Here is a 27,124-nt window from a genome sequence, read left to right as displayed (position 1 = left end):
CTCAGAAGATCATTCTGTTTTAATTGTGCAATGAACCTCATTATAGCCTTCGTTCACTTGGTGCTTTTGGAGCACAATATGTTGGATATTCCAAAGCATATCGTAAAGGCATTGTGGCCTTTGGCGAATTAAGGATAGGATATTCTTGAACCGTGACTAACATGTTTTGTAATTAATTAATGGACTTTACTAAGACAACAGTCTTTGGGTGATTGTGAAAATAACCGTATGGGGTGAGCTATAAATCCTTAAAAAAGTAGATCTCATAATAATATTTAATTACTCGCGATTTATTTTTTATGGCTCAAAATAGACTGTTAGTGTTACAGTCATTCAAATGTTGTTATATAATCAATTCTCTAAATTGATATTGATGATGAAATTGCTTTTCCCTCAAATATTGCTTGAACCAATGACATGACCGTAGTCACCCCCATCAAGTTTATATTAATTATCAGACAAGTGGATGTTCCAAGCGGACAAGTGACACGAAACATCCGCTCGGATTCGTGTGAAAAGACTAATCACACAAACAAAGATTCTCGAGGAGCTTTTTTAGCCGTGTGGACTTCAGACATTTTTGAAGTTCGGGACTTTGGCAATCGAATTATTAAGGGCGCGAATGATAATCATTCTATTCTCAGGAGCTCTCCACAATTGGACACTAGCATATGAATTCACTAGAATTATCCGTGCCTCCTCTCACAACATTTTGGCTCCATCCCGCTTGTGGTAGTGCTACTTTTGTGCAACGCTGTCCATTTTGCTTATCCTTTCGATATTGATGTTGAGATATAAGTGCGAGTTATGTTAGAGAAGTCTTACATTGGAAAATTGATGTGGTATGAAGTAGTTAATATATTCTAGTTGATCTATAACTTACTGGCTTAAGTTTTTAAATGAAGATGAGTGCAACTAGATATGTTGACGAGCTCGCTATTGGTGATCTTCCCGGGTGAAGATATTGGATTCCTACTAAGTATTCCCAACAATTAATTGAACCATTTATAAAACTTTAATTACTGACTATCAAAATAACAACCACTGTGATTTCAGTGATAGAGATAATCATATAAGTAACCTTCTCCATAGGAAAAGGAAAGAAGTTTACATAGATATTATGTTTTGATTTCAAAGATGGATTTTCACGTCATGGAAAGAAGTTTGTACCATTCTTTGATAACTTTTAGGAGCAAGGTCATGCAGAGACGCTCGACACATATTGGATGAGAAAATTATTCAAAAAATCTTAAACTTATTACATTTTTGTCAATTCAGTCTTAACTTTTTAATTTTGCCAATTGAGTATTAAACTTTTTTATCTTTTGCAAATTTAGTCTATTTGTCCAATTTTGATCGAAGATTACTGACATGAGCGCCAACGTTGATATGGACAATTTTTAACAATTTTTTAATATATTTTTTTTAATTTTCTATTTGCTTTATTAGATAATCGTTAGTACGAGTTGCTTCCAGCTTCAATGACGAGAATGTGGCGCAAGTCTAATCGCTAATTATGATGACGTAAATGGATGATGACAATGGATTAGGACAGGTAGCGTGTGCATGTTGGAGAGGTGAATGTCATCACAACGCAAGAAAAGTATCGTTCGTGGGACTTGTAGCCAATCAAGCTAGAAGCCTAGTATTCTCGATTTGTAATATAGAGACAGGTCGACCAATAATTTAGGAGCACGTGCTTGCCGGTATGGCATTTTTGCAGGATATTCGGTTGGGTGTATGTACCAAATTGCATGCATATTATAGTGCTTGGTCCGCCACCTCTCCCCCGCGCACCTCTCGAGCGCGAACCCGACGCCACGCGTCTCGAGTTTGCCTAGCTTGGAAATCGAGCTTCCGATGTTCCGAGCCAACACGACCGCGTCCCCGAGGGCCGAACACCCGCCTTGGCCCAAGTCCGGCGTCATGGGGTGCATGGCGTCTCCGGCCACCGTGATGTTCGCGCGGGTCAGGTTTCCAAGGATGACGTCCCACCAGTATCGGAAAATCAGCGGGGCCCACGTCGAGGTGGAAAGGTCGGAGTGGCCGACGACGTCGAGGTACAGGGGAGGAAAGTTTTTGGCTAAGTTGTCAACAACTTCTCTTAGTAGTAAATTTGGGTCACCTCCAATGTCCACACCTGAAATGTAGATGTGACGACGACAGAAAAAATTATTAGATAAAGGTTAAGTTGTTACTAGGCAAGCCTATTTAAATTGCAGACGAAAGGGGAACTAATAGCTTTTGGAGGGGCTTTGCAAAGAAAGAATCAGTAAATCTCCTTATCGTTGAGAGGAACAAAACCAGCCCTCATCGAGACATCCACAGCTCGCGAATTGCAGACCGCTCCGAATCAACTGGTGAGACGAGCCCTAACTAGCGTGCAATCGTAGAATGCAACCTGTCACATCCGATCACAACCTACAAAGCCTCAATTTACTACAAGATCCTCACTGAAAATCAGAAAGAGATCGTAAGTGTGAGAAGTTATGGTACCTTAGACTTGATGATAGTTCCATCTTCAAGCGCGAGGATGCAAATGGATGAGCCTTGTTCCACTTGGGTTTCAATGGAAGTGAGCTTTGAAGAGAAGCGGATGGTATTCGGCGGCAATTCCGCCGCCAAGACCTGTAATAAGACTTTACGGTTGACCGCTCTTTGTTCATCTCCACTCCTAAGAAATATTAAAAAGGTGTTAATTTTCCAAATGTTCACATTACACGAGTGGACTTCAGGCTTTGTTTGTTTCTTGTAAAATGATAATTCTAAAAATAATCGCTTGTATCGCTTGACATAATTAGTTAATGAAAAATGTTTCACTACTGACAACAATTTATATCTAAATATTTCGTGGATCATGGAAATAATTTTCGTTCGTTCATTTTTTACTTTGTAAGTGACATAAGAGATCATGTTTAAATGGATATTTTCAAAATCATTCATTTTCCACAAAACAAACGGAGCATTAATTCTTTCATTGAACTACAGTGATGTCATTATTTGCCTTGTATGCTTTAAAAAGAAACATTATTTACCATTGTCTTTTTATAATGGTAAAACTAGACAAATGGAAAATAAATGATGCATTGATCCAAATGAAGAAATTTGTGAGCTGCAATACCCTTTGCTTGCACCATAGCTCACTTCCTGGATGGCTTTGGTCTTCACATCGGTCACGTAACCCCTAATGCATGATCAAACAATTAATTACTAGAAATTTAATCGAACTATAATTAATGTTGCGTATCAGTGTCGATGCTATTTAGACCACAAGACATGATACAGAGTTGTCTTACGGCTGAGGGGAGGTCTTCAAGTACTGTTGCGATCCTCCTTATGTGAACCTTGAGAGAGTTTAATGGATTGCCAAACGGGCGCAAACAATCCACCTTGTGAAATGGCGTTTGTACTTATCACGGGCCCTCTCAATCAACTATTAATTGCAACTTGGCGTTCTCATAAATTATCGTAATATTCCCTAGGGAAAAAGTCGATCAAAACTCAAAAAAGAAAACAAAAAGGAAGAAAAGGGAAAAAAGAAATGTTATAAAAGGAAAGCTCCCAGGAAAAGAGAAGGAAAGAAAAGAAAGAGAAAAGAATGAAACGGGAAAGAAGAAAGAAAAAGGGAAGGAGCACATGTCACAAGGAGCCTCACCAAACTAATTTGACTTCAATTCGCAATGCCCGTTAAGAATATAAACCCTCTATTCGTATAATCAGAATCGTTTACAAAACTAGGGCTCAAATTCGGAATTATATGAAATTTGAATTGCGAGGCATTAAACTGATAAATTATGAGGGAATGGTAGTTTGAGGTGTTGCGGAGCTAGAGAATTTTACAGAACTCGATTTGGAGTTGTTTGTCCGAAATGAATTTTCAAAGTCGAGTGCCTGTGATGAACATTACATGATCAGTCCCTTTCGGGCCAAATTTCGTCGGCTGCCAACTATATTTTGGGTCACAAGCTATGGGTTTTCTATTATTTAGAAAGGCTTTCTTTAGATTGTAAGTTAATTTGAAACGAAGCTCGATGGAGAGAGTTGTGATCTGACCAAGTTGATGCGCAAGTTTTGCATTGCGGTTAACTTGAAATATGTGCTTTGAGCGGGCAATTTGTTGAGGAGCGGAATCCTTTTGTTAGTGTTTAAACCTGGTATAGTTGTTTCGTTGTTGTGGTAATGTTTTACTTGGTTTTGACGTCGATGCTTATTTAATTGATTGGATTATAATATGGTTGGTTCGAGTAAGCTTCATCGTTTGGCTTTTGAGCATTCCTAGGTGAATGGTGCTGACCTCTTCTTTAGTTTTAATAAAACCTATGCGTTGACGTATAATGAACTAAAAAGACCATATTTGTTGCATAAAGCTGGATATTTATTTTTACCACTTTTTTGGGTTATTGTGAGATGGTTTGAGAAATCTTTCTCAAAAGGGTAGGCGTATTACTTTGTAAATTTGATTTATGAGATAGGTTATGAAAAGATTTGAGAAATTATTCATGAAAGAGGATTCTGACTGATGAACTAAGTTGAGAAAAATTATATGTTTTATTTTGTGAAACCAAATAATGAGAATTTTGAATTGGTATTGTGGAAAGAATTTATTTGTGAAAGGCTATGTTTTGGTTTGTGAAACCAAATTGTGACATGCAGTGGTTAAGGACTAAGTGCTACACGGTGATGTAAGTCTCGTGGGGGCTACCTCTAGGACCTTGTAGTAAGGGGTCATGTGCTACATGGTGACACGAGTTATGTGGGAGTTACCTCCTAAGGTCTTAAACTTGATATGTGTTAGTCAAGGGTTAAGTGTTACACAATGATACGAGTCTCGTAGGAGCCACCTCTAGAGCCTTGTACTATTGATATATGTTAGTCAAGGATTAAGTGCTACATAATGATGCGAATCTGGTGGGAGGCCCTACGGCCTTGTACTATTGATATATGTTGGTCAAGAGCTAAGTGCTACACGATAACATATATTTGGGAAAAGTATATTATAAGTGCCATAACTTGTGTACGGCGTTCACTTAAGTACCATAACTTTCAAAACATTCACTTAAGTGCCATAACTTTCAAAAATCGTTCACTTGAGAGTTACGTCGGAGCAAAATGGTTTACTTGAGTTCTACAATAACTTTTTCAGTGTGCCATGTCAGCTTTCCGGCGTGCCACGTTAGCTTTTTCGGCGTCCACGTCAACATGGCACTCAAGTGAACAATTTTTGAAAGTTATGACATTTAAGTGAACGTTTTGAAAATTATGGCATTCAAGTGAATATCGTATAAAAGTTATGACACTTCTAATGTGCTTTTCCCCATATATTTCATGGGAGCCATCTTTAGAGCCCGGAGTTTGATATTAAGCATGGAATTGACCATTGATGTGTTCGACTGAAAAAGATAGGATAAAGAGTACTTTGATGAGTCTACCTGTCTCCACGGTGAAATTGATCAATGGAATGGACCATTGACGCGTGATCTAATAAGATTGATCGATGGACTTGACCATGATATTTGAATTGCGGTGATGGATTAAATGGGTAATTCTGATTTGTATGAATCTCTATTGAAATAAAACAACACATATTTGATTAGATGTGTATATTATATTTTAGGTTTAGAGTGTGAGTTTATGATATTGCTTTATATATGCCTAGTGATTGCTTGATCTGCTTAAAATAGATGTACTATTCACTGAGGTATGGTTGCTCATAGCCAATCATTCCAAACCTTTTTATGATTTTTGGTTATGGTTTGAGAGCACTATTAATGAGCACTTTTTGGAGTATGATTTTTGGGTATGGTTTGTGGGAGTTGTATATATGTCCGAGATGACATTTATTGAGTTTAGTTGAGTAAGAAATGTAAATATTTTTTTTTTGACGGATTATAAAAGCTCTGATGTTGTAACTAACCCGTTGGTTTATCATAAATGTAAGGATATGGATATATATTTTGATAACAAGTTGTTGGTTTCTGTTTGAGACTGCATCTTTCAGGAGGAAGGACGACTATGTCATTCTCTTTTATGCCATTTGGTTTTTCTTAAAAGTCGCTCCTATGGGCTAGGTCGGGGCCAATTAAGATGCAGTAGCCTGCTTACTTCTATGAACCACAAATTCGTGAGCTTAGAGACTTGGTTATGCCAAAAATATATAACACATGTTTTCATTTTTTTTTCCTTTCCTTTTTTTTCTTTTAAATTTTTTTATTTTCATTTTTCAGTGGCCGGCAAAGGCCTTAGGGACCCTAGCTGGCCGCTACGGAAACAAAAGAAAATAAAAAAGAAAAAAAGAAAAAAATACTGAAAAATTTTAAAATATTATTAAAAATTACACTCGTCGGCGATTTCTGGCCAAATTGATTGGATGAACTCAATTAGAACAACCCATACCTAAACCTTATTCAGATTGAATTGACCCTTTTCTACCCTATTCTCTTGTCCTGGAAAGAAGGTGATGCCTTTAGTATGCATATATCTTCACGAACAACAATAGAAAGATCACGTACAGATCACAAATCTACAAAATTTCTAAATTATCACGAAACTAGTTTGCTCAACAAATTATCATTACAAATAAAAGTAAATGGGAGAACTCTTACATTCTGCAATCCTTACGATTGCATAAATTCAAAACATGAAACAAAAGAATCGCATGAAATCACGGTAGAGCTGATCTGGTACATTGAAAGTGGAAGCAGATCGGAGACTTGATATCGATCTTGAACCCAACAAGGTATTCTTATGAGCATTTCAACGATATCTAGACTATTAAAACGCATACCTAATGCATCAACAGTCGAGAAGTGGTTTAGACACCGATGAAACAGAGGATTATCTTCCTAGTATGAAATAACTCAATCTTTATTGTTCGAGGCATTAATGCATTTATCTTTAGAACAAAACTTCAGGACTTTGGCAGTCAAATCACTAAAGTCTATGCACATCTAGATGCTGGCATTTGAGTTTAGGAAAAATTACCAAAAAAGTTCTAAACCTATTATAATTGTGCCAATTGAGTCCGAAACCTTTCCTTTTTTATGCCAATTGAGTCCTAAACGTTTTGCATTTATGCCAATTCAGTCCATTCAGCTAATTTGGTTAGTCGGCGCTAACGTGACAATTTTTAATAATGTTTGATATTTTTTCAAATTTTTTATTTCTGTTTTTCTTTTTTTTTTCCTTTTTTCTTTTCTTTCTTTTTTTCTTCTTATCCGTCTTCCACTAGCAGATTGCCCAATGATTGGCCAGAGGCGAGGGCTAGCGAGGCTGACAACATTTAGGCTTCATCCTACTTGTAATGCTACTTGTGCGCAGCACTAAACCTTTCACAAAGTAAAGAGGCCCGAAGAAAAAACCCTTCCCACAATTTGAAAAAAAAAAGGGACCAAAGAAACTGAATTTATATCAAACTAAGTGATTTCGCCGCCCTCTTAACAAGAGAGAGGCGTATGCTTAACCTACATTTTCCATTTTTGTGGATGCTCCTGAACTTTAATTTCGGTATGTGTACAAGGAAAAGGATCAGAACTATGAAGAATAGGGCCATAAAATTGGCGGAGATCATTTTGTTTGCTTTGGATAGTTTTGGAAAAGCAAGGGTTCAGAGGATCAATGCATTTTCTTATTTCTTATTGGAGATATAGTGACCAATAAATCTGCAAGTCAAGGTGCTCGTCATATTGCCAAGGATTTAGATCTTCTTATCAATTTGTTTTTTTTTTTTTTTTTGGGGCCAAATCTTCTTATCAATTAAGAAGAAGAAGAAGAAGAAGAAGAAGAAGAAGTTAAATTGATCTCCTTATCAATTTAGGATTGACCAAAAGTGTCGTTATTCACTGAAGTCTGTGTTAATTATTTCTTTTTGGACAGGCCTCTGATGGTCTTGGTCATTCTTTAATCTCTACTTAGTAGGTAAGGTTTTTGAATCAGGTATTGGACTTCTGCTAAGTGTTCCCGATAATTAATTGAACCATCCATAAGAAAAGGAAAGAAGTTCACGTAGATATTATGTTCTGATTTGAAAGATGGACTTGTACGCCATGGAAAGAAGTTTGTACCATTCTTTTGATAACCTTTTGGAACAAGGTCATGCAAAGAGGCTCGACACATATTGGAGGAGAAAATTATCTAAAAAGTCTTAAATTTATTGTATTTTCGCCAATTCAATTCTAAACTTTTTAATTTTTGCCTATTGAGACCTAAACTTTTTCATCTTTTGCAAATTTAGTCTATTCAGCCAATTTTGATAAAAAAAAAATTATTGACGTGGGTGCCGACGCTAACGTAGACAAATTTTAACAATCTTTTAATTTTTTTTGAATTTTCTATTTATTTGTTAGATAATCGTTAGTCCGTGGTGCTTCCAACTTCAATGAAGAGGATGTGGCGCAAGATTAATAGCCAATTATGATTACGTAAATGGATGATACATTGGATTAGGGCAGGTATCGTGTGCGAGTTGGAGAGATGGATCTCATCTCATGTGATGACAATTATTAGGGCGAGAAAAGTACCATTAGTGGGACTTGTAGCCAATGAAGCTAGAAGCCTAGTATTCTGGCTTTGTATTATAGAAACAGGCCGACCAACAATTTAGGAGCACGTGCTTGCGAGTATGGCATTTTTGCTGGATATTAGGTGGGGTGTATGAACCAAATTGTATGCATATTATAGTGCTTGGTCACAAGTTTGCTGGAATTTTTTTTTACTGCAAGATGGATGAAGAGTAACACGATAAAAATTTGGAAAGTTTTTTCGGAAAGTATCGAAAAACTTTCCGCATTGGAATCTCAAATGGTTTAGTTTTGAACTTGTTTAGTTTCTAACAGCTCAATGGTTAAATACTCGTCAATAGGCATGTGGCTCTGCTCATAAAGAGATTGAGGGGTGGGAGTATTAGTATCATATGTGCGTGATTCAACTCCCATGCTTTGCAAATAGGCAGAGCAAAAGTCAGAGAGGAGAGAGTTAGGGATAGAACAGAAAAAAAAAAAGGTTAAATAATCTCCAAACTGGAACCTTGGTGAACAGGTGCCATCGATGAGGCATGACGGCTCCTCCATGGCTGAGCTTGATCCATGGCTGAGCCCGACTTCAGGTGCCACCGATGAGGCACGATGGCTCCTCCATGGATGAGCTTGATCCATGACCGAGCTCGACTTGGCCTCACTAGGGAGGAGCTCTATGGCTGGATCTAGAGCTGCTCCGTGGCTAAGCTCAACTCAACGGAGCTTAACTGGACTTCATGAACGTCAAGACGACCAAACAAAGCCTCGATGATTAAATCCTTTCCAAAGAGGAATCTTAGTGCATTAAGTGCCCTACATGTGCCGTTAGCACATGGAACTTGTCTTATATCATTTTGTTTTTTAAATTTCTTTATGAGCAATGTCTTGCGAGGAGGCACAGCATAAATTGGCCTGTCCTACCAAATTGTCAAGAGAGAAGCCACACCATTCCTTGGAAACTTCGTCCATCAACTAGACCCTTCTCGTCGATATGAGCGTTTTGACTGGTCGCACGTCTCCGGAAGACATCGAAAACTCCCACATGCTCCCCCACGCGCCACGGCGATGGCGGTGGCGGCACGCGACGACTGCGATGAATGTTACTATTTTTGCCCATTTTTATGTATTTTTTTTTATTAAAGTTAGTTTTGATAATATATTTGGATAGCTCTCGTCGACACAAACAAATAGAGTGGTCGCACGCCTTCGTCCGCCGCCGGACAGAGGCACACCCTCGGGCACGCCTCTAACGGCCACCGTGTGTGGGCGCCACGCGCCTCGGGCCTCCTCCACCAAGGACGAAAATGAGAACAGCCCGGATGAATCCTTTAAGGCAAACTTTGTGGAGAGCATCTCTTTGGATATACATATTTCTTAGACTTTGAAGTACAAGTCCATCTTTTAAATGTTAGTTAAAGTCTTATAAATTGTTTTCTTGAAATCACAGCGGCTGGTTTGTTTGACTTGTTTTCTTGGAACATCCTCTTTCCTGATGGTCGGTAGTCAAAGTTTTATAAATTTAGGTTAATGCCGAACATGTGATCAGTAGTCGAACATTTACTGTCTTGAATTAGCATATAGGATATGCTTCGGAATATCTGGACGTCTTGTCTCCAAAAGTACCAAATCAACCTAAGACATAAACAGTAACATGATTGATTAGATCATAATGATCTATCTTCTACGGATCCTAGGAAAATAGCAAACCCTAACTCATTCCATTTGTTGATGTATGTGGATGGTTGTGCTAACTTTGCATTTTCTGGAGAAATGCTGGAGGTGGCAACTAAGTATCTATCAAAGCGAAACCGAAGGCAATCCATCAATGGTGGATTGAATTGGCTAGAAGATGAATGATAGAGATTTAATTTGATAGCTACCATGAATTTCGAGAGATGACTTTCCTTTTGCAAAGACGCAAATCATTTAGCTCTCTTTCGTGCCACGAAGTAAGGAAGTGATAATAATTCATCAATAGTTGACGTTGCATTGGTGATTGATTATAGTCATAGACAGAAGCAGTGAAGCTGGTTGGGAAGTAAGCGATAGACCTCAAGTGTCGATATTTGTGTACGACGCTCACTTTAGTGCCAATATATTTTTTTAGATCACTTAAGTGCCAAATTGGAGAAAAAACAATCACATTAGTGCCAACGGTGACAATTCCGGCGACTTCACCGGAGTTGGCACTTAAATAATCTTTTTTTTATAAAAAAAATTGGCACTTAGGTTAATTCAAAAAACGATCACTTTAGTGCCAAATCGGAGAAAAAACGATCGCTTTAGTGCAAACGGAAAGAAATTCCCGCGACCTTATCGGAGTTGGCATTTAAATAATAATTTTAAAAAAAATTGGCACTTAAGTAATCTAAAAAAAAAAAAAAAATTGGCACCAAAGTGAGCGCTGCACACAAATATTGGCACTTGAGGTGTCCTTTTGCCTACTAAAAAATACACAAGAAGATAAACTAGGGAAATGAAATTTCACTTGAATTATATGCTTCATGCATTGTCTTTTTGTTTTTTGAATAAATTTTAAGGCTCTAAGAGCTACATCGAAAATTTATGGATGGTGTGCAAGAGCATAACTTATCCAAATCTGTATTTGCAAGAAATAATGTTCGCAACTGTTGATAATCCCTCAAATGCAGTTGAATGGGCGATGGCCGAGATGATGAACCAACCCGAAATCCTCAAGGCAGCAACGGATGAATTCGACAGGGTCGTTGGTAAAGAGAGACTGGTCCAAGAATGTGACATCCCACATCTTAATTATATCAAACTATCAAAGCAAGCATTCGAGAAGCTTTCAGCCTCTATCCAATCGCACCTTTCATCCCTCCGCACATGGCCATGTCCGATGCCGTCATCGCCGGGTACTTCATCCCGAAGGGAAGCCACGTGCTATTGAGCCGGACTTACACTTCATTTCCTTCAGCACCGGGTGGCGCGGCTGTGTGGCTCCTGTGCTCGGAACTGCGATGTCGGTCATGCATCTCGCAAGGATGGTCCAAGGCTTTCATTGGAAAGCACCGCCTAATGTTACTAGCATCAACCTTGATCAGTCCTTTCTGGATATGTTTCTCGCTAATCCGCTTGTCGCTCATGCCAAACCGCGTTTGCCATTACGTCTCTATCCTTGAGAGTTACTAGCTCCAACATGAAGTACATGAAAATAAAAATCGACATTTCTCGTCCTGTCATGTGCTCCCATGATTCGAGAGGGATTATGAATAATTTTATGTATTAATCGCTCCTCTGTCCCATTTGGTCATAGGATGTGAGGTTTTTAAGTTAACTGACACTCATATAGTGTGTTGGGTTATCTTACAACGGATGTGACAAGACCTGATGGTCGGTTCATGAGTGTGAAGAAAAATCTCACCTTTTAACTATCTTTTGGGATAAGGACAGCTCAAGAGCACCCAACATTAGTGGAGAATATTATCCAAAAAATTCTAAATATATTGCAATTATGACAATTCAGTCATAAACTTTTTTTATGCTTACTTAGTCCTAAACCTTTTGGAATTGTGCCAGTCATTTATCTATTTTCTAGCGAAAAAAGAAACAGGAAAAAGACGAAATAGTTCATTTATTTCATTTGGAATTTGCCATAAAGACTTATACACAAGCCTATATATTGCCATGTTACAAGGATTTGATGCATTCTCGATGTGAAATGAATGATATTTATGAAAAATATTTTTCTTTGTCACGAAGTTTTCAATGAATTTTGCATGCTCGAAGCGAGAAGAAGCACACAACTTGATAGGTCAAACTCAAAATCCAAACTACATTTATTAAAGTGGAAAAAAAAAAGGCGCACTATGTGTTTGTGGATCGCTATGTGGGATTTTCAACTCTTGAAATTTCCTACATGTGCACGTTTACAAGTCGGGCGCATAATGTGTTTGCGGCTCCTTGATCTCTTGGATCTGTCACGTCCAGTTTTTACTTTGAAAACCCTGCTATCGAAGTCGAAACATTTCACTGAACTACCACCAGCAATTTGTGTGGCCTGAAAATCTGACTTGGCAATATTATAGTACAGACTGTTCGACATGACTCATCGGCAAAGTGAAGTCAGCAAAATTAATGCGTAACAACTTCGTTTGGCCATCTATTTGCGTCAAATCTCTAAATCTAATTTCTCGAATTGGGACAAATTATCTTCTGTATATTTAGCGCGATAGATAAATGAAGAAGTGGAAGACAATCGTTTTGCTCTTGATTTATTCTTTTCCTCTTCGATTTTTCACTTGTTCGTTTGGGAAACGAATTTCAATGTTGTTGCAACCCTAGCTTTTCGGAGCCAATTTGACGTCGTGAACTGTCTTCGACCCTTGTGAAAACAGGACCACACACCAGTGAAATCATTGTTGCTGCCCCACATCACGTCTCCTTTTTTTTTTAGGCGGGAACAACCTCATTTCATTTCAAGTAGATAATGTGGAAGGACAATCCAAATGGGCTAAGAACAAAGAACATCGAGTTTGATAGCCGTGCTCGGAAATCAAATCCCCAATGTGCTGTCCTAATACCGCCCCGTCTTCTTACGCCGGACATCCACCCTTGCCCAAGTCGAGGATCATCGGGTGCAAAGCATCTCTGGCCACTGTGATTCGATCAGGTTGTATTTCCAAATAAGATCGTGTCACCACCATTCGGAACATCAATGGGGCTCAAGAGAGCGCCTAAGGCCATATAGTCAAATTATATATGGGTGGAAAATCCTTAGCCAAGTTTTCTCTCACTTCCCTTTGTATCATTTTGGGCGAACTCCCATTCTATTGGATTGAGAAGTTCGAGTCACAGAAGGTTTACTAAGCAATTATCTAAGGACTATCATAGTCCACTGAAAGTTCAAAATAAAAAAGAGATTCATTGGTAACTATATTTTTCCCACTAAACACGACTTCTTTTCCATGTAATCCAATCGGTAACAAAATCAATATCTGGATGACCGGCGAGGTCTGCCCAAGAAGCCTATGCTTTTAGGCGCGAAGGTGGGAAGATCTTTGGTACCTTTACAAGGAAACTTATATGCAATAAAATTCCATAATTTTGTTAATAAGAATCTTAAATTTACTGTGAAAGTGCAATCGAATTCAATCTTAAAATAGTGCATGGCATTTTATGAAAATTCTCCACAAGTGATGATATAGCAACAAGAGGGCGTTACATATGAAAACAAACTAGATAGAGAAAGACAGACAGCAGGAAAAGGTCTTTGAAGGGATAACGCTGCCATCCCGCCGTCGGCGGAGACAACCAGTGACCCTTGCGACTCCTAGTCCATAACAGGCTAAGCAACGTCAACTTTCACTTTCTTGCAAGTAACTCTCACGGATAGAGATGTAATGGCAAACGCGGTTCGGCATGAGCGATGAGCGGATTAGCAAGAAACAGATCTCCAGTGGACTCATCGAGGTTGATGCTCGTTACTTCAGGGGGTGCCTTCCAATTAAACCCTTGAACCATCCTAGCGAGAAGCATGGTGGTCATCGCAGTCCCAAGCATTGGAGCCACGCAGCCGCGCCGTCCGGTGCTGAAGGAAATGAAGCGTAAGTCCGGCTCTGTGAGCTGAACTTCAGTGCAGTCGCTAGTTAAGTGCCGCTGTGGCCTAAACTCGAGCGGCTCGTTCCAGACCTTAGGATTTCGCCCGAGACCGAGACGACTCAATAGCACGTGGCTTCCTTTGGGGATGAAGTAGCCAGCGACAATGGCATCGGACATGGCCATGTGTGTAGGGACGAAAGGTGCGATTGGATGGAGCCTGAAGGCTTCTCGAGCGCATGCTTTGATGTAATTAAGATGTGGGATGTCACATTCTTGGACTAGTCTCTCTGTGCCAACGACCCTGTCTAATTCCTCCATTGCTGTCTTGAGGATCTCGGGTTGGTTCATCATCTCGGCCAAGGCCCATTCAACTGCGTTTGAGGGATTATCAACACTAGCGAACATTATTTCCTGCAAATATAGATTTTGCCTGGTTATGTTCTTGTACTACATCCATTTTAGTGACTTTTCAAACTATTTTTTAAGTCACACAACTTTTAAAGGGCAATCACTTAATGACTCCGTTAACAAAAAAAACAATCTAGGGTCACTCACTGGGGTTACTTAAAAAGACGATTTTCAATTGTTTTGGCATGAAATTGATTATCCATAAAATTTCAGCGTTAAAGTGATCCTTTTTGTAAATTTTTGGTATGAAACACTTTAAAATTGTGTAATGAGTAATTTTGTATGGATCAACGTCATTAAACACATCAATTTTGCATAAATTAAGAATCAGGGTTAAGTCGGCTCAGAAACGTTCCTTAGCATTGACCCTCCTAGATGATCAAAGTAAAGCAGTCCATTTACACTAGGCTCCAACCTCTATTGTTCAATATCAAAATAGAGCAAGGTTAAAGAAGAAATAAATGCAAATTTACGAGGGGTAAAGGAAAAAATTTACTTCCTACTCTTTTTTCTTCTAGAAAAACAAACAGACTTTGTGATTTTCAATGAAATTATTTGGAGAGAGTGGTCGCTTGATGATTTTGCTTTTGAGTCTAACAAAGCAAAGAAAAGTAGAGGCAAAGTGAGAATATTTGCTTTATTTTTTTGCTTTTGACTCACCTCGCCATTTTTGGTAGGTTTCTAATCTTAGAAGTGCTAGACAAACAATTTCATAAATGACAATTTTTGTGCCAAAACTTTATGATTATTACTTTAGTGCCAAAACTTTTTAAAAGCATCCGATTTTCTAGCAACCTAAATCAGCGAAGAGCTTTTAAAAATTTGTAACATGATCGTTCCAAGAGCTTAGCACAAAAATGGGTTCCATACATAAGTTGTGACACTAATGCGTAACGCCTCTTATTCGTCTATATAAGATGAACCGGTAATATTAACTTTTACAACATATTTTCTCATGGGTGATTTCAGAATAGGATGGTAATACCTGGTAGGCTCTTCACTCTTGAAAGAGACGAGATAAATTGAGCTTCTGTTAATGTAAAGACGACATTTTCATACATATATACCATAGGGATCAATTCGACATACGCATAAATAGTCTGCTTGAAGAAAAAGAAGCTAGTTTATGCATGTTCGTAGCTTACCGTAACTTCTGCTTTGATTTCTTCAGGCGTAAGGAGTGGCTTTCCCTCTGAATCTTTGAGCTTAACCAGAACATCAAGCAAATCATGAGGCTCGTCGCTGGTAGATTCATCGTCCGAATTGCCGAACCTCCTCCATTTTCCGAGCCTCGAGTCAATAATGGGGTCATGATATTTGTTTACAGTCCTGACAGCCTCTTTAACAGACCTTTCATGTCCATCTAAATCGAGCCCTACCAGCCAAGGAAAATAGTCAGATATGCAAAATGCGTATAAATACTTTATTATAGTAAATATCGCCTCAACGTGTTCTTCCTCAGCAACGGTTGGTCCGCCGTCTGCCCTTTCCTCTCCGAACCATCTTTTACTGAACATTATTTTCCGCATCACGTTTCCTGTATATTGTCTGGTGGCGGTCCTCACATTTACAGTTCTACTGGAGCTTTTGCTTCGATTGTAGATGTACTTAACCAGATTGTCCGCTTCCTCGGTTCTTCTATCCACGAGCCTATGATGTCTTGCGGGAGAAATTATTTCTGAAACTAAAACTCTCCTCATTTTGTTCGATTGGCTGCCATAAGGAGTCAGACCGGCTGTGACGTATCCGCCACTATACATCCGTGTTGCCATCGAAGTCGGCCTCGATGAAAATATCGCGTCGTGCTTCTTGAGGAACTCTTGGGCGATTTTAGGGCACGTCACGGGAATGACGTGAACTTTGCCGAGCCGAACACATGCGATGTCGGTGTCCATCTCCTTCATGAGGCAATGTATCCACCAGAATATCGGCTTTTGGCACAGCATCTCGGGCACGCAGCCAATTGTGGGCCACGGGGCAGGACCGGGGGGAAGTTGTGGGACCGATTTTCCATTTTCGCGGGTACTCCTGAACTTTAATTTCTTAATGAGTATAAGGAGAAGGATCAGAACTATGAAGAGTAGGGGTATAGAACTGGAGGAGATCATTTTGTTTGCTTTGGATAGTCAGGAGAAGCTCGGCTTCAAGGGATCTGAGCTTTTTCTTGTTTCTTCCTGGAGCGAGAGTCACCTATAAATAGCAAAGGATTCACATCTTCTTATCAATTTAGATTGACCAAAGTGTCATTAGTCACTGAAGTCTGCGTTAATAATTTGTTTTTGTGCATGCCTCTCTTGGTCTTGGTCATTGTTTTAGTCTCCCAGAGTACGAGGTACGTATTCCCCTAGCAAACCTCTGAAAGATTCTCGTTCAATCCAGACAAAATCTGCACGAGATCATGAAATGGATTATTTTAACTGGATCGAGATTCGACCAACCCATACGTAACCCTGTTCAAATCAGATTAACCCTTTTCTACCCTACTCTTTTATTCTCAAAAAGGTAATACCTTTTAGAGTACTTTGTTTCGCGAAAAATAAATGATTTGAAAATTTTTCCCCTAAAAATAACGGCTTGTATCGCTTAAAATAATTAATCAATAAAAAAAAATTCATTATAGACAACAATTTATGGTTTAACATTCACCAGAATAATGAATTTCTTTTATTAATTCATTTTTGTAGGGAATGATCATTTTTAAGAAAATCTTTCTAAGTTATTCATTTTTCGCTAAATAAATGGTGCCTTTGTTTACAAATTTATCACGTATATCTTCACCAAAAACAATAGGAAGTTTACATATTGACCACGAATCTACAGAATTTCTAAATTATCATGAAACAACATTGCTCAACACATTATAATTACAAATAAAAAGAAATGGGAAAACTTTTACATTCCCTAATCCTCATGTTTATACACAATAGCACACACAAAAATGGCATAAAATCACTGTAGAGTTGGTCTCGAACCTCGAAAGAAAAACTAGATCTGGAGACTTGATATCAATTCTTTACTGTTCGAGGTACGAATTCATTTATGCTTAGAACAAAACTTCAGGACTTCGACATTTTTGAGTTTACCAGAACTGCTCACTCCTCCCTCTCACAACATTTTGGCTTCATCATGCTTGTGGTGTTACTTTTGCGTAGCGCTAACCCTTTTGCAAGGCCCGGACAGAAAACCTCCTCAAAATTCGAAGGGAAAAAAACCTTAACCTAAATAAAAAACTAAGGCTGTGTTTGATCGTCGAAATTTCTAAATAAGATAAGACTGGATAGAATATGATATGAAATCAAGGGATTTGCTATATCATATTCGTTGTTCGATGAATCACTAGAATAAAGCCGGATATTTTCACATCCTACTTTGTCTATCATTTGGTATGGACAAAATATCAGTGTAAATGAACCTAAAAGTTACACACAAAAAAAAAAAATGGTAGAAATCTCTCATGATACTCTTGCCTAGTTCATTTTTATTGCTTTTTATTATTATTATTTTCCTTTCCTTTTTTTTTTAATTCTTTTCCTTTTTTTAATTCTTTTTTCCCCTTCCATCATTCTCTAATAACATTTTACTAAATAATGAATTATACTAATATTCCTAAATTACCAAAATACCTAAAATATGTAATAACTATAAATATAGTATAATATAAGAAAATTTTATATTATAATATAGAAAGAAATTCGAATACATAAATAAAAAAGGAAATAAATAATAATGAAATCATTTTTTTTGTTATTTTGAATTTTTTATATTAGAAATCAAATATTATTTATATTCTAATACTATTTTAATTTTATTAGTTTGAGAAAATTTTTATTAAAAAAAAAATAACTTATGCATTAGGGTTATTAGAAATCTTATCCACCTTCATCCCACATCTCCCAAAGGATAATTTTACCAGGGCTATATCCCTCTTATATTCAACTTTATCCTATCCTGGGTAAGCACCAAACACATGAAAGGATAAATTTTATCATATCCTGAATTTTATCCCGACTACCAAACGTAGCCTAAGTGATTTCCATTGTCCTCTTAACAAGTAAAAGTCGTGTACCAAAATCTACATATCCTACAATCTCAATTTCTATCGCTCATTTCCCAACCAGCTCGACCGCTTATGTTTGAAACTATCATCAAGGGAAAATTATCAAAAAAATTCCTAAATAAATTGTAACTGTGTCAATTTAATTCTAAATTTTTTTGTATTTATGTCAATTCAGTCCATTTGGAGGGTCAGCATTGACGTGTCATTATCGGCACTAAGGTGGACCTTTTTATGTCCAAAAATGATTTTTAATATCATTTTTTTAAAAAATAAGGTAAAATAAAAAATAGAGAGAGAGAGAGAGAGAGAGAGAGAGTGAAGCAAGCATCGCAGGCCACCATCTCACCATCACTGGGAAGGGCCAGCAAGGGTGGAGTATGGCCGGTGACTCTCACCAATTGGAAGTGAGGGCGTGCGGGCCTTATCCAGATTTTGGCCTAGGGTCGCGGCCCTCACCTTGGTAGGGTCGGGGGTCGCCAACTCTCACCCGGGTTCCCAACCTTCGCCGGCCCTTCCCGATGATGGTGGGGCGGCGGCGGCGGTGGCGACGGCGTGGGCTTGTAGCCCTCATCGCCTACTTCACTCTCTCTTTGTCCTTTTTTTTTCTCAAAAAAAAAAAATGTACCATTTTTTACTTTAATTTAAATATAATTGATATTAAAAATCATTTTTGGACCAAAAAAAAAAAAATTTTCACGTCAGCTTCGGTAGGTCAAATGGACTGAATTGTTACAAATATAAAATGTTTATGACTGAATGAACAAAAAACAAATTAGCGGTGAATTGGCATAAGCAGAATCGGTTTAAGACTTTTTTTTGGTAATTTTCCCCTATCATCACCTATGCAACCTCTACTATTGATCACTTCCTTACTTCGTAGCACAAAAGAGAGCTAAATGATTCACGTCTTTGCGAAAGCAAAGTCATCTCTCGAAATTCGTGGTAGCTATCGATTCAATCTCTATCATTCACCTTGAAAAGCCAGTTCGTCGTCATCAACTCGATGGCGGCTAGGGTTCAGAGGATAAAAGAATTTTCTCTTTTCTTCTTGGAGGAGAGTCACCTATAAATATGCAAGTCAAGGTCCTCGTCACATAGCAAAGGGTTTAGATCTTGTCTTCTATTTAGATTGACCAAAGTGTCATTATTCACTGAAGTCCATGTTGATTATTTCCTTTTGGACAGGCCTCTCATGGTCTTGGTCATTGTTTAGTCTCTCGATTAATAGGTAAGCTTTCTCCTAAGAAACCTCGTTCCAGAAATACGTGTCCGGTTTGTGTACATTGTTTACATGCATTAACTGGTGAGAGGTGATTGAGACACCGATGAAAGCACCCTACGACGATCCTCATCCAAGTATGATTAACTCATTTTTTAGGCTCGGTTTGTTTCACGAAAAATGAATATTTTAAAAAACATTTCTAAAAGAGAAAACGATCCCTTATATCACTCAACATAATTAGTCAATGTAAAATGTTTTCCACAATGTCAGAAATTTATATTTAACTATTTTCATGAATGACGAAGATATTTTTTATTTGTTCATTTTTGCAAGAGACATAAATTATCATTTTTAAGAAAATATTCTCCAAATTATTTATCTTTTGTGAAGGAAATGGATCCTAACTGTCTAGGGCACGAATACATTTGTACCTAAAGCCAATTGAACTACGGAAATGAGCCGTACACTAGGTAGAAATAGCCAACCGCATTAGAAGTTTGATTGTCGTGTGTATTAAACTTGCCAGAAATATCATTTAATAGCTAGGGATAATATATTGTTATTCTCTAGAATCTGCTCAATATCTTCTATGATTTCATAAATCTCAGAAGATCATTCTGTCCTAATTGTGCAATGAACCTCTTTATAGCCTTCGTTCACTTGGTGCTTCTGGAGCACAATATGTTGGATATTCCGAAGCGTATCGCAAAGGCATTGTGGCCTTTGGCTAATTAAAGTAAGGATATCCTTTAACCATGACCAACATGTTTGGCAATATATTTAAATTTGATGATGAAATTGGTTATCCTTTCAGTATTACTTGAACCAATTATAACCTTAATCACCACTTCAAGTTTGTATTAATTATCAGGCAAGTGGATGTTCCAATCAGACAACTCCCGCGAAACATTCGTTGGGATTTCGTGGGAAAAGAAGTAGACATTCTCCACAAGAAAAGACGGAAGTTGACAACTAGATGATTAAATAGTTTCCACATCGGAATCTTGGTGAATAGCTATTCGGCATGTACCATTAATGTTAGGATTCAGCGCACAATCTCGGACAAGTAAAGTGAGAGAGAAAGAAAAATTGAGACAATGAGATTTCATCCCGATTCACCTTTAAACTAGGGTTACGTCCAACAGACGATTCCACTTTAATTAGCACATCTCATCTCTCGTTACATTACTCAATTATAAGCGAAAAAAGGTATATATAACAGTAGCTATACATGGGCCTCAAGCCAAAACTACCAATGAAAAATTACGAGCTCAAACTATAAATGCCTTATGGCGGCTTGGGGGCACTGACCGTGCGACCCCGTTGGAGCGGGACCCACGTGATTTGTTATCATTGGGGAATATGAGCCACACCCTAACATTCTCCCACTTGGTGAATACTTTCCATGCTTCTTTAGACCCAACTTAATTGTATACCATTCATACTTTTTTATACTCACTATCTTGATAAAAAAATTTGCAGTATTCACTTATGTGTCAACGTTATCTAGCACTACAACTTTTTGTTCTACTTTCTCTCGGATGAAGTTATATCGTATGTCAATGTACTTTCTTCTTGTATGAAAATCAGGATTTTTAGCCAAGAATGTAGCACTTTGGCTATCACACCCAATCTTCATTCCTCCTTGTGTAAAACCAAGCTCTTTACACAATCTGTTTACCCAGATCACTTCCTTAGCAGTATGAATAAGAGCCATGTACTCTACCTCAGTGGTAGATAAAGCAACCATGCTTTGTCTCTTAATCATTCAACTCACAGCTCCGCTATATAAGGAAATAACATAATTACTGGTCTACCTCCTGCTACCAATGTCATATCCCCAACCAACATCAACAAAACACTTTAGTTCTAACGCTTGATGTCCCTTTGAGCTTGTCACGACCTAAAATTAGGCTAATGGATTATCAGGTTAATTAAATCAACTAACCTAATTCGGACCCTCCTAAGTCCTACCAAATCGCAACTTAGGTTTAATTTTCGAAAGATATTAAATTGGAGCCGCCACTAATCGTTTCTTGATAGGTCGATTAGAAACCTAAATAAAATAGCGAGAGAGCTATTTTATTCCTATGAACCAGAGAAAATGAGTCCGAAGACTTGGTTACGCTAATTGAAAAATTAATGCCATTTCGGTACCAATTTCATGAAAAAGCCTCTTTTGATTGATCGATGTGAATTGAACGATTTTGATTAATTGGAAAAACGTGACATGAAGACCATATATTATGCGCCCAGAGGATGATTTTTTTGATATTTTCGGCAATAAACGAAAACATTCAAAAGCAAATAAAAAAATCTGAATAAAAATAAACAAATATGCCCATAATATACCTTTTAATTTTCAATTTTTTCGAAAATCCTCTCATTCCTAAAGATCTAGGCTATAGCGAGATTTTATCCGCTACATTCTCGAGGATTCGAGCTAGTATGCAGATACGTGTATAGAAAAACAACATCCCTTTCGTCAAAGGGTAGAACACAAATTTCTATACTAAATTACCATCCCATTCTATGAGATCGTGGCTAAGGCATACAATTTAATTTTCCGATGGGTCTAGGCACATAGGAGAGCATATATTATGGGCATGTTTGTTTAAAATTGTGCAAAATTTATAACAAATCAAAACAAACAAGCACAACAAAAATAAAATGAAAATGAGTCAATTTATTTTGGATATTTTGAAAATATGAGAGGGGTGGCCAAAAATATGGCATTGGGGTCCACCTTCCCTCATCTAAAAAAATTGATCCACTTTTAATTTGAGAAATTATCTTTGAGATTTGAAAATTTAATTTCAGATAATTATAAAAAATGGGATAATTATCCAGTCAAATGTAAATATTATCTCAAATCAAATGCTTTCAGAAAATTTGCCAGAGATAAGATCAAATAATCATCCCAACCGATTCACATGTTAAAGATAATAATTGGAATCAAAAGTCTATCCACAACGATCAAACATTATCCAATTAAGCACCGATCCTTATCTACGATAAGATAGCATCAAATAACATCAAGATAAGGCAAGGATTAGATAAATCAACCAACCATGGATCATAATTCAAAGCGAGGATTATCCACAAGTTAAATACTATCCGATTAAAAAATTCCTAGAGATTAGATAGAGCTCGATTCGCATGATCATTATCTGATTTACATGAGATAAGATTGAACAACCAATGGATAACATCAAATCAACCAATTGGGATAAAAATCAAAACAATGCTCATCCATCTACATATCAACAAATTCGGCCAAGGGGTCATGTGTGCCAAAATTCCTTAATCAATTCACCACAAATTCAATTTTTTCAATTCAATTTAGATCATAGAGAAATTGTAGAACAATTATTAAGCTTCAAGAAAAGGTATTTTCCAATAAAAAAAACAATCAATTCTCAAATCATGCATAGAATTCAACCAATTTCATCATTCAATTAATCTTGCTTGAAAAAATTAGAATTTCATACCAAGAACTCCAAGTTTTCTATTGCAGCAAAGAATTAGCAAAAAGGTTTAACTATTCACTTTTAATTGCAAACCAACGTGTACATTTCTTAAGATGTAAGAACACACGTGCTAGTTTCCAATCAAATAAGCATTGATTCAGCAATCAAAAGTTAAAGAATCATAACTTTTCTGAGCCAAATTCTTGCACCTATGCAAGCTGTAAATTCGCCCAAGAACAGCAGCCCTTTGACCCGAATTTGTCACCGATTGAGCTCTGGATTGGAGAAATTCTATAACCAAACAGCAGCTATATCAAGAACCAAATAACGATGAAAAAATAGGGCTAATTAACCTCAAAATCTGAGCTGATTGAGTGCAAAAACAAGATTGATCCGCAGCTCGGCAAGTGAGCAACTTTGGGTGACGGTGCAGGGGGCTGTTATGGCTAATGTGAGCACGCCAGAAAGCATGAAGATCTCCTCAAGCAAAGACACGTCCAGACGGTCCAGGCACCTTGTTTGTCTTTTTGTGAAAATTCCATAATGCTAGCGAATAAGGTAGTGGGATGGCTGAGATTGGCTTAGTAACGTGAAAGAACTAAGTCATGAGCCTTCGAAAATCTTGTCTTGACTTGCTTTGGATAATGCCTGCAGGAACTAGAAACTCATTATAATTTACGAGTAAAAAGGCACTAAGATAACCTGCAAATGAAAATAAATAAATAAAAAAGGTGCAGCCAAAAACGTGTTGGAGTCCCATCAAGAATTCTCGCCCAAAAAGGGATCACCAACGAAGCCGGATTTTAAGGAAGGGGTCGGCATCGAACTTGCTGGATTATGCCGCAGGTACTAGAATCACTCCAGCTACTACTAATCGTCGATCGCGCGGCTGTGCATCGAAAGGGATTCTAATTGGCTGGCCATCATGGCTTCTAGGTCTGGCTCTCTGATGATGAGGACTTCATGGGCACACGTCAAGTTTGAGTAACGGTGGTAAGAGCGTCTCGGATCTAAGGATGGTCACCATGAACCATGGCAAGCCCGGTGATAGAGGTTGCACTATGTGCCTTCTTAATTTTTCTTTTGCTTGCATTCGGGGGTCACCAAGACCGAAGCTTTTGCTGCCTTATTTCGGCGAACAGGGACGGGGACCAGAAGGCAACAAAAGTTCACCGCTCTTCTCACATCTTCGGCTCCAAACGGTGAGTCCTCTCTTTTTCTTCCTGCAGCAAGAAAAGTTAAATAATCATGAAAGTGACAGTCTTGTGGCAGATAACCTTGGATTCGCTGGAACCGAATTCACGTGGATGTGACTCTTGCGATGTCGCTCTATGGTGAGTGAATCAGCATGGGCAAGGATGACCGAGCGGGAGACTCGAACAAGAACTCCTCCTTTTCGTGGAAGACCCCTCCTCTCTCAATGTATATCAGAATGTGGGCCCCCAAAATCTGCCGTGTCTTCAGTGAATGTGGACCCCCGAACCCTAAGCTTAACGTGGTATTTATAGACTAGGATCACCTAATCCTATTTGAAGTAGGATTCCTTAATGACCATCGGATTAAAAATTCTTATCTTTAAGAGTCCGATCTCATTAAAACTTAATAATTTCCGCCGCAAGAGGAATTGTCATGGGCTAGCTCAATTTCCCGCTCTTGCGGGCTTAACTATACAATCTCGGGCTCAAATTGAGCTTTAATTAATTAAATGAATAATTAATTAAAAGCATTTAACATTTAAATGAGCATAAATGGGCTGAATTAAATATAAAAATAGGTTCAAGCCCTCTTAGAATTTTTGGCAATCTCCCCATGCTTAGCTGAATTTTCCATGTAATGCCTAATCCGTTTGCTTGTCAATTTAAGCTCAATTACTTTCTCTCGCTTGAATACAATGATACGCACGACTGACGAAAAGTAAATATGCAATACATAAGAAATTTATTTTTGGTGATAACTATGACTAGTTCTCATTTTATGCTTGAAATGAATGATTTTAGAAAAAATCAAAATTTAGGTGTCAACAAGCTTTTGATGCCTTCATAACAAAACTCAAAGTAAGATGTACCACGAAGATAACGAAGCACCCTCTTTGCAGCTATCTAACGCTCTTTCCCCAAATTTGACAATATCTACTCAATACTCCTACTACTTGAGCAATAACTAGATGAGTACACACCATGACATACATCAAGCTCCTAACTGCACTTACATATGAGACTGTTGTCATCTCTTCAACTTCCTTTTCAATCTTGGGACACTAGAGTGCTGATAACTTGAAACTTATGAACATGAGGGTCTTCACTAGTTTACAGTCCGACATGTTGAACTTTTTCAACGCACTATCAATGTAGTTCTTCCGATATAGCCACAACTTCCCATTCTCACGCTCCCTTTTTATCTGCATGCCCAAGATGAAATTTGTTGGGCAAAATGTTTTGCCAACAGTCCTTTTACAATGCTAATCATTCTCATACTATTTCTAACTAGCATAATATCATCAACTTATAAGGTTAAGTTAACAATATCATCATCTAACCTCTTCACATAGATACAATGATCAACATCACAGCGAACAAAACCAAGCGTTAAGACATATGAGTCGAAATTTTGGTACCACATCCTTGAAAATTGTTTTAGGCCATATGAAGACTTGTTCAATTTGCAGACAAAATCTTCTTTTCCTTTGACCTCAAATCCTTCTATTTTTTTTATGTAAATATCCTCCTCCAAATCACTATGGAGGAATGTTGTTTTTTCTTCAAGTTGCTCTACCTTCAAATTGTATGCAGTTGATATTCTTGATAAAAATTGTAAATTTTATGTGAAGGTGCAATTGATTTTTTCAATGGCGCAATCAATTCGAAAGCCGAAAATGTTAGTGCGACGTGTTACAAATTTTTTTTCTACGGATGACGTTCATATGGCGGGAAGTGGGCACTACATAGTGAAGGTAAAAATATGGTCAAATGGGACGAATAAAGGAATCGGACTACGAAGTATGACAATACTTTCTTTAAGGAATTACTTGCCCTACAACGTTGCTAATGGTTACCCACAAAGATCCTCTAGGATACAAGAGTCTCAAGCAAGATTATTAAATGGCAATTCAAATAATTCTCCAAGAACTCTCTAGGAAATAATCGAAAACGAAGGCTGTATCTCTCTTATTTGGAAAGAACGAAAATTGAAAGTGAAATAGTTTCTGAAAATGAACAGAACACTTGAATATATAAAGAAAAATGAACACACCTTTTTCGCGTCCAAAAAGTAGTTAATTCTCATGCAACTCTTTGTGTCCAAAACAGTTTATTCGATCATGCCTTTTCATTTTTTGAAAACAGTTTTGTATGAAAGATTGCAACTATTCGCTCGTCTAAAACTGCTAACATGAACGGACGCAATTCTTCATGTCTAGACTATCAAGTTTGAAGAGTTGCAACTATTGGTCATAATTAATCTATTAAAATTCGAGATTAATATTAAAAATAATCGCAATTCCTAAGTGAATAGTCTCACTGTTTTGATAGGATATTAAAATTAGATTTAAATTAAATTTCGAAAAAAATAAAAATAAGAACATGATTGTTGATTAGTGTCGATTATTACTCGTGGCCGTGCAACGTGCAAAGTGCTAAGTGTGCCTAATAATCGCGCACCCACACACGAGTATAGTGAGGTTTATCTCACTTGCCCATTTCTTTATTTTGAAAGACCATAGTAGCCTTCTAACTAATAAAGAGATTTGCACCCTTCTTTCCATTCTATGTGAGATTAGAAAATGCAACTTTTGTTTGTTTTATAAACGAACTTTAACACATAGAAATAAAAAATAAAAAGAAAAAAACCAAAAAGGAAAAAAAATCAAAATGGTACAAAGAGAGAGGGGCGGGGGGGG

The 27,124-nt window shown here is 37.7% G+C and overlaps 1 protein-coding gene and 2 pseudogenes across 1 annotated transcript; 1 reads left to right on the top strand and 2 right to left on the bottom strand.

Annotated features, from left to right (window-relative positions):
* Window positions 1–1,634: 1,634 nt before the first annotated feature.
* On the bottom strand, window positions 1,635–9,149 carry LOC115731548 (annotated as a pseudogene).
* A 1,930-nt stretch (window positions 9,150–11,079) lies between these two features.
* Window positions 11,080–11,653, top strand: LOC125312827 (annotated as a pseudogene).
* A 2,203-nt stretch (window positions 11,654–13,856) lies between these two features.
* LOC115731190 (tyrosine N-monooxygenase-like) lies at window positions 13,857–16,588 on the bottom strand. The gene is made up of 2 exons (XM_030661828.2): window positions 15,626–16,588; window positions 13,857–14,483 (listed from the first exon to the last, which is right to left on the bottom strand). The coding sequence occupies exons 1-2, from the start codon at window positions 16,586–16,588 to the stop codon at window positions 13,857–13,859; spliced, it is 1,590 nt and encodes a 529-aa protein (XP_030517688.2).
* Between the last annotated feature and the right edge of the window lie 10,536 nt (window positions 16,589–27,124).

This window comes from Rhodamnia argentea, chromosome 11 (assembly GCF_020921035.1).
Source record: "Rhodamnia argentea isolate NSW1041297 chromosome 11, ASM2092103v1, whole genome shotgun sequence".
Taxonomy (NCBI): domain Eukaryota; kingdom Viridiplantae; phylum Streptophyta; class Magnoliopsida; order Myrtales; family Myrtaceae; genus Rhodamnia; species Rhodamnia argentea.
This window is presented reverse-complemented; position numbering and strand designations above follow the sequence as displayed.

Coding starts and splice junctions, on each gene's coding strand:
- LOC115731190 (XM_030661828.2), bottom strand. CDS start 16,588: ATGATCTCCTCCAGTTCTATACCCCTACTCTTCATAGTTCTGATCCTT. Junction 14,484..15,625: donor AAATCAAAGCAGAAGTTACG/GTAAGCTACGAA, acceptor CTATATTTGCAG/GAAATAATGTTCGCTAGTGT.